This window comes from Lethenteron reissneri, chromosome 62, assembly GCF_015708825.2.
Source record: "Lethenteron reissneri isolate LAM-NWPU_2019-01 chromosome 62, ASM1570882v1, whole genome shotgun sequence".
In the NCBI taxonomy this organism is placed as follows: Eukaryota; Metazoa; Chordata; class Hyperoartia; order Petromyzontiformes; family Petromyzontidae; genus Lethenteron; species Lethenteron reissneri.
Window position 1 is genome coordinate 6,554,487 of NC_083840.1, and position 9,148 is coordinate 6,563,634.

At 58.8% G+C, this 9,148-nt stretch overlaps 1 protein-coding gene across 1 annotated transcript in view; it reads left to right on the forward strand.

The window, feature by feature from the left end:
* The window catches only part of LOC133358562 (protein mono-ADP-ribosyltransferase PARP12-like), a 10,149-nt gene extending 1,844 nt beyond the window's left edge, over positions 1-8,305 (forward strand). Inside the window, exons 2-12 of the mRNA XM_061576927.1 lie at positions 4-139; positions 704-1,061; positions 1,649-1,732; positions 1,851-1,980; positions 2,871-3,033; positions 3,710-3,836; positions 4,442-4,538; positions 5,031-5,112; positions 5,548-5,684; positions 5,933-6,084; positions 6,525-8,305. Of these exons, the coding sequence (XP_061432911.1) occupies positions 4-139; positions 704-1,061; positions 1,649-1,732; positions 1,851-1,980; positions 2,871-3,033; positions 3,710-3,836; positions 4,442-4,538; positions 5,031-5,112; positions 5,548-5,684; positions 5,933-6,084; positions 6,525-6,826 (1,768 nt within the window). The 3' untranslated portion in view covers positions 6,827-8,305. The remainder of the gene's footprint in view (positions 1-3; positions 140-703; positions 1,062-1,648; positions 1,733-1,850; positions 1,981-2,870; positions 3,034-3,709; positions 3,837-4,441; positions 4,539-5,030; positions 5,113-5,547; positions 5,685-5,932; positions 6,085-6,524) is intronic.
* Positions 8,306-9,148: the final 843 nt, after the last annotated feature.

Here is a 9,148-nt window from a genome sequence, read left to right on the forward strand (position 1 = left end):
CAGGTCCGACTGCAAGTTATCCCACGACTTCCGGGATGGCCACAACCGAGATCTCTGCTACGAAAGCGGGGTCGAGGGCTTGCCCTTTGACCCCATGCAAACGCTGCTCCTCCAGAATGACCCTACGCTCCTACCCCAGGTACTGGACCCACGCCCACCCACCGCATCGTTCACTCATTACCGCCACTGCTGCTGCTGCTGCATCGGTCTAATCGTCAAGTCCTACAATGTAATGTCCTGTGTTCATCTCTCTCTCTGTGTAAGCCACGTCCCATGATATATTAACTCAGCAACTTGGCATCAAACGCCCCCAGTTGCAATCCAGATGCTTGTGTCGCTTAATTCGCTGGCTTCTTGCGGTGCTTCTCATGTTTAGATCATGTCGATTATGTTAAGCCATTTCGTTGAGCCGTCATTTGGGGCCGAGCCGCTGATGAAGAATAAGCTGATGGCTCTGTGGGCTTTCTCTGGTAAGATAAAAATAGTTTCGTTTTATTTGTATTTTTTTGTAAGTGGTTTGTTTACCTTTCGTAGACTCTGCACTCCCATCGTGTTATTTGTATTGCTTCATTAGCTCATCGGATTCCTCCAATCTAAATAAATATTCTGATTCTGATTTGAATGTTCCCAAGGGAAGTCACATTCATACTCCCAGATCTTGCCATCTCACCGCACGATGTCCACGGGGCCGTCTGCCGCGCAGATTTGCAAGACCTACAAGGTGCTGGACGCTCCGGGCGAGTGCAAGTACGGCAGCAAGTGCGCCAGGCTGCACCTGTGCAGGCCCTTCGTGCTGGGAGTTTGTAAATTCGGGGACAAGTGCCGACGCAGCCACGGGCTGAGCGACGCGGCGCTGCGCCGGCAGCTGAAGCAGCAGGGCACGTACGCGTGGTCCGACGACGAGCTGCTCAGCCTGCTGCGCAGGAGGGAGCAGATTCACGCGGCGGCCGCCGCGGCCGCGGGCGGCACGGATGCGGCGGACGACGCGGCGGACGACGGGGCGACGAAGGCGCCGCTCGGCTTCGCCGCCCGCGGACGGAAGGCCGGAGGGAGCGGCGGCGGTGAGGCCCCTCGCGATCGGCCGGCGCCACGGCGCCACGGTGCCATGGCGCGTGGTCGATCCTTGGGCGGCGTGGGGACGGTCCGGGGACGCTCCGGGGACAGTAGGGGACGGTAGGGGACGGTAGGGGATGGTCCGGTCGAGCCTCCCACGGCCATCCGCCGTGGCCTCCCCGCGTGCGTCGCCGGCTTGCTCGCTCAGACTGAGGCCGCAGGGCGGCACGGAGCCAGGCTCCCAATCCGGGTGTCCGACCCAACCCCGGCTACCCCGCCGGGCTGTCGGCGTCGCTGGTAGAGCGTGGTTTGAGCTATGGGAGAGGGGAGCCGGAACGCCCGGAGGAAATCCACGCAGAACGGGGGGAGAGAGAAGACACGGCACACTCATCCACGCACTCGCTCGCTCGCTCGCTCACACTCTTGCATTCCAGAAGAGTGTTTGTACACGTGGGAGTAACCCGTAGCCTTGGCAGGAGAGCATGCACGCGTGGGAGTGGAGGGCGCATGCACTGCGTGGGAGTGGAGGGCACTGGGTTAGCTGGGTTATCTTTCTGAATGTTTCAAACCCCATTTATTTACTTATTTATTCCAGACGGCTGGCCAGCTGGCGCGGCAGGTCGCGACGGGGAGGGAGAGATTTGCCTCTACCACCTCCTCTCCAAGTGCCACTACAAAGGTCGGTGTCGATTCACCGTCATCGCGGGCGGCCACGACCTGCGAGCGGCCGCTAACATCGTGAGCAGCCGGCGCGCGCGCCACGAGCGTGACGCTTCTCCGTGTCACGCGTGATGCAGAACGCTGCCTCAAGAGCCACGCGGCGCTGCCGTACCGGTGGCAGGAGCGCCCCCACGGTGGCGGCGCGTGGCAGGACCTGCCCGACCCCGAGGCGATGGAGCGGCACTACTGCGACCCGGCCAGCATCAGGTGCCGTCGTCCCCCGCCTCTCGCGAACGGCGCCGTGCCACGGTGCCGGGGGCCGTTGTCCGAAACGTCGCCGGATTATGTTTCTTGTACGTTCAAGGCCGCGCGGCGTTGTTGGCGAGCGCCGCGCCGAGTTTCGTCGCGTGAGGAGCCTTAACACGTCAACATGTAGACTACGTGTATATTTCGCGTCGTACGTAGCCAACCATGCTAATCGGACGTGTCGGGGAAGGACAACAAAAAGCACTTCAGAATAGGTGAACTCCTTTTTAGGTTTTATTTTTAAGCCGTTTTTGAATTGTTAGACGGATGGCGATCCCCTTTCAGCCAGTGGGGCCCGGCTATCGTACACGGGAGGCCGTGGAGCTCGGCTCGCAGACAGAGAGGCCACCAGGGTGCGGGGCACCACGAGCACTCACAGACAGAGAGGCCACCAGGGTGCGGGGCACCGCGAGCTCTCACAGACAGAGAGGCCACCAGGGTGCGGGGCACCGCGAGCACTCACAGACAGAGAGGCCACCAGGGTGCGGGGCACCGCGAGCTCTCACAGACAGAGAGGCCACCAGGGTGTGGGGCACCGCGAGCTCTCACAGACAGAGAGGCCACCAGGGTGTGGGGCACCACGAGCACTCACAGACAGAGAGGCCACCAGGGTGCGGGGCACCGCGAGCACTCACAGACAGAGAGGCCACCAGGGTGCGGGGCACCACGAGCACTCACAGACAGAGAGGCCACCAGGGTGCGGGGCACCGCGAGCGCTCACGCCGCGTCCGTCGCTCGGCGCGAGCCCCGAGGCACAGAGCGTCGGGCGGGCAGCGGCACAAATGGCGCCGTTATTGCAGCGAAAAGTCTCGAACGTCTCCGCGTCACTCCCCCACGTCCGCTGTGCGCAGCCACGACTCGGTGGACTTCATCCACATGAAGTCGGTGCACGGCACGGTGAGGCGCCTCTCGACGGCCAACGCCGTCGCCATGCCGGACAACTTCCTGCTGACCACGCGGTGGTCGTGGTACTGGCAGGAATGCGTCGGCACGTGGATCAAGTTCGGAGACGAGGTGGGTACAGCCGCCGCCCCTACCGCTACCACCACCGGCACCACCACCACCACCACCACCACTATCACCTCCACTGCCACCACCACCGGCACCACCATCACCACCACTATCACCTCCACAGTCGCCGCCCCCACCGCCACCACCACCGGCACCACCACCACCACTATCACCTCCACTGTCGCCACCACCGGCACCACCATCACCACCACCACCACCACCACTATCACCACTATCACCTCCACTGCCGCCACCGCCACTGCCACCACCACTATCACCTCCACAGCTGCCGCCCCCACCACCGCCGCCCCCACCACCACCGGCACCACCACCACCACTAGCACCTTCACTGCCGCCACTGCCAGCACCGCCACTGCCACCTGGCATCATACCTCTGGGCTAGATAAAATAAGTACCGCCTCGTTCAAAAGTCAACTGCGTTGTGCCCTATAGATGGGCACAAGTACACGGCGAGGGATGTAAACACAATCGAGCCGTAGAGCGAGTTCCTGCCGCTCGAGTGAGCATCGAGCCACCGGTGCTCATGTCCCTCGTGAAGCCCCGTCATAGGAACGTGGAATTTCCGCGGTCGCTGGCCATGCGGGGCTGTGCGAGGGAGACGGGCGCCGGTGGGAAGCTCGCTCCGACGGAGTTTGTCCTGCGCTGTGTCCATGCGCAGGCCACGACCAACGACAAGGCTAAGTCCAATGCCTCTTCGCTCGACCTGGAGAAGGCCTACCACGAGGACAAGGAGGGCTCCTTCAAGTTCACTGCCGGCCGCTTCTCGTACCGCCTCGACTTTAAAGGTTTGGTCGATTTTCTAATCCGGAGCAGTTCGTAACGACGTCAAATGTCGCCACCGCCGCACGGTGTCCGCTCATCGCTCGCAGCCAGAGCGAGAGAGGGGGGGGGGGGGGGCGGCTTAGGGTGGTGTGGCCACCTGGGAGCCACGTGGCTCAGGGGAGGCTTGAGCTGGTCTACAGAGAGACGTCTGTAGATGAGAGGGGAGCGACTCGGAGTGGGCTGCACATTTACTTACCAGACCCAGAATGTTATCCGTCATGAATGTTGCGAACCGTGTAAGTGGACAACGTTGTCATGTCAACACAATTGGGGAGCTCACGGCCACCAGCTCCAATGACGATTATCTGAACCGGTCCCGGGCCTCCTCCAGGGCGACTCGGCCTCAAATGAGCACCTGGTGCGGTGTGTAAACATCGCCACTAGGAGGGAGACAAAGGCGGCCGGGCATGGTGCTGTGTACCAGTGCCGACCTTAATAGGTGTTGCTCGTTAACAGCACTTGCCCCAACAGTGTGTGTAAGGGTATCCGGGGGATCTTTGTCTCTGTAAGCATGTGGAGGTGTTTACACTCGCGGCGCACTTGACCTGGGCGGTGCGTCTCGCGGCAGACATGACGCAGACCAACCTGGAGGTGGGCACGAAGAGGAGCGTGAGGAGGAGGCCGCTGCTCGTGACGGCGCGGGATGTGGAGGCGGCACGCGGGCGGTGAGCACTCGGCTCGCTCCGTCCATCCATCTGTCACTTAAACAAAACGAAGCTGTTATTGATTTATTTACCAGACAAAGTCCACCGAGCTGTATAGCTCTGTTTCCGGAACGACCCGGGCCACAAATGGCAGCTCAACGGCGTGGCTTATCATAGTGTGTGGACTTTATAGCGGCAGAAAAATACTCTGAACGCACGTCGATTCTAAATGCGGAGGGTTAAACCGGAGGACCCGGAGAAAGAGCCACGTGACCACCACGGGGAGAACACGCAAACTCAAGATACAGGGGGGTCCGGGTCGGGCTCGAACACACGACCTGCTGCATACCAGGCAAGGTAGTTAACATCTCATAGCCACTGGGGCGCTCGCGGTCGTTGCGCTCTGGCTATTTACGTGGTTTGACGTCGAGCTCGGGACCCTCGTCGACGTGGGCGCATTTCACGGACGTCTCCGTTCCCCCCCCCCGCGCGTGACACCTCCCCTCCCGCCAGGCATGGGAGCCTGCACCGGATCGGTGTGGGCAGCGCTCCGGCTCACTGGGACCGCGCCTCTCTCTCCGACGTCGACATCTCGGTAAACGCAAACGGCCTCCGCCGGCGAGCTGTGGAGTGCGGTGCCCACGCAGTGGCAACAGCCCCTCCCCTGTGTTCCCTTGTGCACGCCGGTACACGCGCACGCGTGCGTGCATTGTAAACAACGCTGGCCACCCACCCCCACGTGTGCCGTGCTGGCCTTCGTAGATGCTCGCTCAAGGTTATGTGGGGGGGATCTTTATCTTTGTTGTATCCATATGTGTGGGGAGCGGTGGCGCAGTGGTTAGCACGCTGCTCTAGCGATCCGGTGACGATCACCTGATCCGGCCCTGGGGGCCTAGCCACCGGCACAACAGCTGATGGCCACGAACCAGTCGTCATTAATGACCGTGGAGCACAGCTGCTGCGATCTTGGCAGACGAGGAGTTTGTCAAATAACCTCCGTTGTTGTCGTGCGCGTTGCCTCCCCCTCCAGCTTGTGGAGCTCGTGAACACGACGTCGGAGTACAACGAGGTGGCGACCCTGTTCAAGAACACGCTCGGTCAGCCCTCGATCAATATCCTCAACGTCAAGAGAGTCCAGAACCTGGAGTTGTGGGATGCTTTCCAGAGGTGACTTCTTCGAAGCTTGCGGGGTGTAAATTAAAAAAATACAATAAAAGGATTTGAAATCGAATTTTGGGTGGGATCGCCGCGAGTAAAATGCCACCGTGTGTCGTACGCCCTCCTCCACCCGACACGGCCAGTTAATAAAGTTGTCACGTGCCGAACGAACGAGCCAGCCGCTTCAGAGAGCCACTCGCGGTGCTGAAGAGCGTCCCGCTCACGGTTAACCACCGAGTTGTTAAACTGCCGGCCAGGAAGCGCGAGTGGATGCGCAAGAAGAACGGTGGCGTCGAGGTGGAGGAGCGGAAGCTGTTCCACGGCACGCGGCCCGAGCACGTGGTCCCCATCTGCCAGCAGAACATCGACTGGCGCTTGCGCGGAGCTCACGGAACACTCTTCGGCGAAGGTAGCGCTCTCCTGTCTCCAACGCACAGACTGCCGTACGGTTCTTGTACCACGCTGGTCTACAGAGTGAGAGTGAATGGAGTTTGTATGATCTCCCCCTGTTCTACAGAGTGAGTGAGTGGAGTTTGTGTGATCTCCCCCTGTTCTACAGTGAGAGTGGAGTTTGTATGATCTCCCCCTGTTCTACAGTGAGAGTGGAGTTTGTATGATCTCCCCCTGTTCTACAGTGAGAGTGGAGTTTGTATGATCTCCCCCTGTTCTGTAGAGAATGAGTGAGTGGAGGTTGTATTTCCTCTCTCTTGCCCCAGGGCTCCCCGGGTTCCCCCCAACACAGCCCCCTGCTCCCGACAGAGAGACCTCAGCGTGTGTGAGTCTCCCGCGTAAGCAACGTTCCGTTCCCATTGGGTGCCCTCCCCCACCCTCCACCCTCCTCTCTCGCAGGGAGCTATTTCGCACGCGACGCTTCCTACTCCCACACCTACTCCAACAAGGGCCGCAAGGGAACGGCCCCTGCCAGCGCGGCAATGTTCCTGGCCCGCGTGCTGGTGGGCCGCTACACTCGCGGCGTCGCCGGCTACATGTGGCCCCCCGCCATCAAAGCTTCCCCTTCGACGTCGGCTGGGCAGCCGGCCCCGGAGGTTTTCTACGACAGCTGCGTGAACACCGAGATCGATCCCAGCATCTTCGTGGTGTTTGAAAGAGACCAGATCTACCCAGAGTATGTTATCGAGTACCAGTTTTAGGGTTAGAGGAGGAACCCAGCTGGATGCGTCACGTTGAGGGGCCAAACGTCGCCATGGAAGCGGATAACCACCTTTGAACCAACGTTGGTTCAACGTAGACGTGTAACTGGAAAACGTTGGACCAATATTGGCCCGATGTAGGTGTATAACTGGAAACTGTTGGACCAACGTTCCGTGTGTATCGGGGGAAGGCAGCCTGTGCACCACGAGGCTGTGTTGACACGGGCCTGAGGAAACTGCTTTAAGGTCGTGATCCACTTGGGCAATTTCAGGCCAATCATTGCCGGCAATAGTCACCGACAGTGGTTGTCGCAGCAGCGTTTCCCACTGTAAAAGTCTAATCCCCCCCCCCGCTCCCTCAAAATGTGAATAACTCCGATTCCAGCTGCCCCCTCGTCAGCAACCGGGCGGCATCTCCCAATCAGATTGCAGACAGAGGTCACATGACTGCCTGACGAGTTACGCTGAAAAAAATGGTGGCTTCCCGTATGGGTGGGATCGAGATGGATGGACTAGACTTGACCCAACTCTATCAACTCGTGACTAGTACTGGGCCTTACCCCATCTCTAAGTAACTAGTGACTCATGATTGGTTTACAACTCTCTACAGCCACTTCTTTGACTGCGCAGAACTCTTGTCAAAACATCACGAAAAACACACATTGATTACGTCAGACACCGCACATTAATACAGTACGTTTCAGGTGACGTACGTGCTTTTAAAGGCATGACACAGGTACCCTTGTGTTTTGTTGAATATTTAGCAGTTAAGCTTGATTTATGCACTCTGAGGGCTTGAAGGGCTTTGATATGGAACACAGCTCGGCTCTGCCTTGTGCAAGGCTCCGAGTATCTTGCTCAGAGATTAACACTCTTACATCATCACTTGACACGTGGTGTTCACACAATCTGTTTTCGAAATAACGCGGTTCTTCCATTAGGGAACGCAACGCAGTGCAGGTTCATTAATTATAATTTCATTTGATTTTCGCGTAATTCATGCTAATTTCCAATGCTGTACGTAATATATAAGTGTAGTAGGCGCCCATTTTAACATGTAACGTGCCTATCATGACACGATAGGCACTTGTTTTTACACGATAGGCGCCCGTTATAACACGGGACTGCTCACAGAGTGCTTCGCTCGCAACGGACGACGAGTCGGCACGTGATCTCGAGCACGCTTCGGCGCGGGCGTTGAGCGATGTGCGGCCCACGTGAACGCGAGGTGAACGGGGGGCGCCTCCCGCTCCGTGTGGCTATCGGCGTACCTTGCGGGACGATGGCCGGGTTTTGCCGGTCACCGACTCGTGAACTGCGCGCTTCGTTCCCAAGCGCCGTGAAGACTGTGAACCGTGAGGCTCGTGAAACGTTCATAGAACGCTGCCGGAGGTGGGTAAAGTGCGTCGAACCGAATGTGGCTCGCGTGCGATGCGTCTATTGGGAGAGGGCATATTGTGCAATAATAAACATTCATTAACACCCCTCAGTGGTCTCGCCTCCAATACTCCGAGGCCCATCCCCGGACTCCCTCGATGACTGTCCCAGAGGGCTCAGCAGTCCCACCCGTGTGGCTCACACAGCCCCACCCGTGTGTGAGGCTCGCACGGAGCCACCCGTGGAGGTGGCCTCACCCGTTGACCAAATGACCCTGCGTGGTCCCCCCCCTCCTGGTGGCCTCGCTCCACCGCCCGCCTACCCACCAACCCACCCACTCACCCACCCACTCACTCACCCACCCACCAACCCAGGGCCCCCTTAAGGGCCCATCCACGGCGTCACCCGATCCCGCCCATTTCTGGAATCCCCTATCCGCTCATCTGCCGCTTGGTTCCCCCACTGCATTTCCCTGATAGACCATAACACGCAGACAGCGGCGCTTCCTCTCTTTGTCAAGGAACATGAACCATCACGCTTTCAGATGCGCTTCTGCAGACGTCTGGAGCGTTCTTCCGATCTAAAACTATTTAAAGTAATTTTTTTTAATTTTACCAGGTGGGGCCCACTGAGATGTACAGCTCTGTTCTAGGAACCACGCGGGCCACAAATGGCAGCTCAACGGAGTCACTTATCGTCGTGTGGGAACTTAGAGTAGCAGCCACATTCTCTAATCGCTTTTAATTGTGGAAGGAAAACCCGGAGGACCCGGAGAAAAATGCACACGACCATGGGGAGAGAGAGACACGCAAACTCCAAATATACAGCAGCAGCAGCAGGCGTCGTCAGGGTCGGGATGTAACCCACGACCTCCTGCACACCAGGCGATGGAGTTAACATCTCCTAGCCACCGTGATGATGACAGACAGAGACACGCAAACTCCA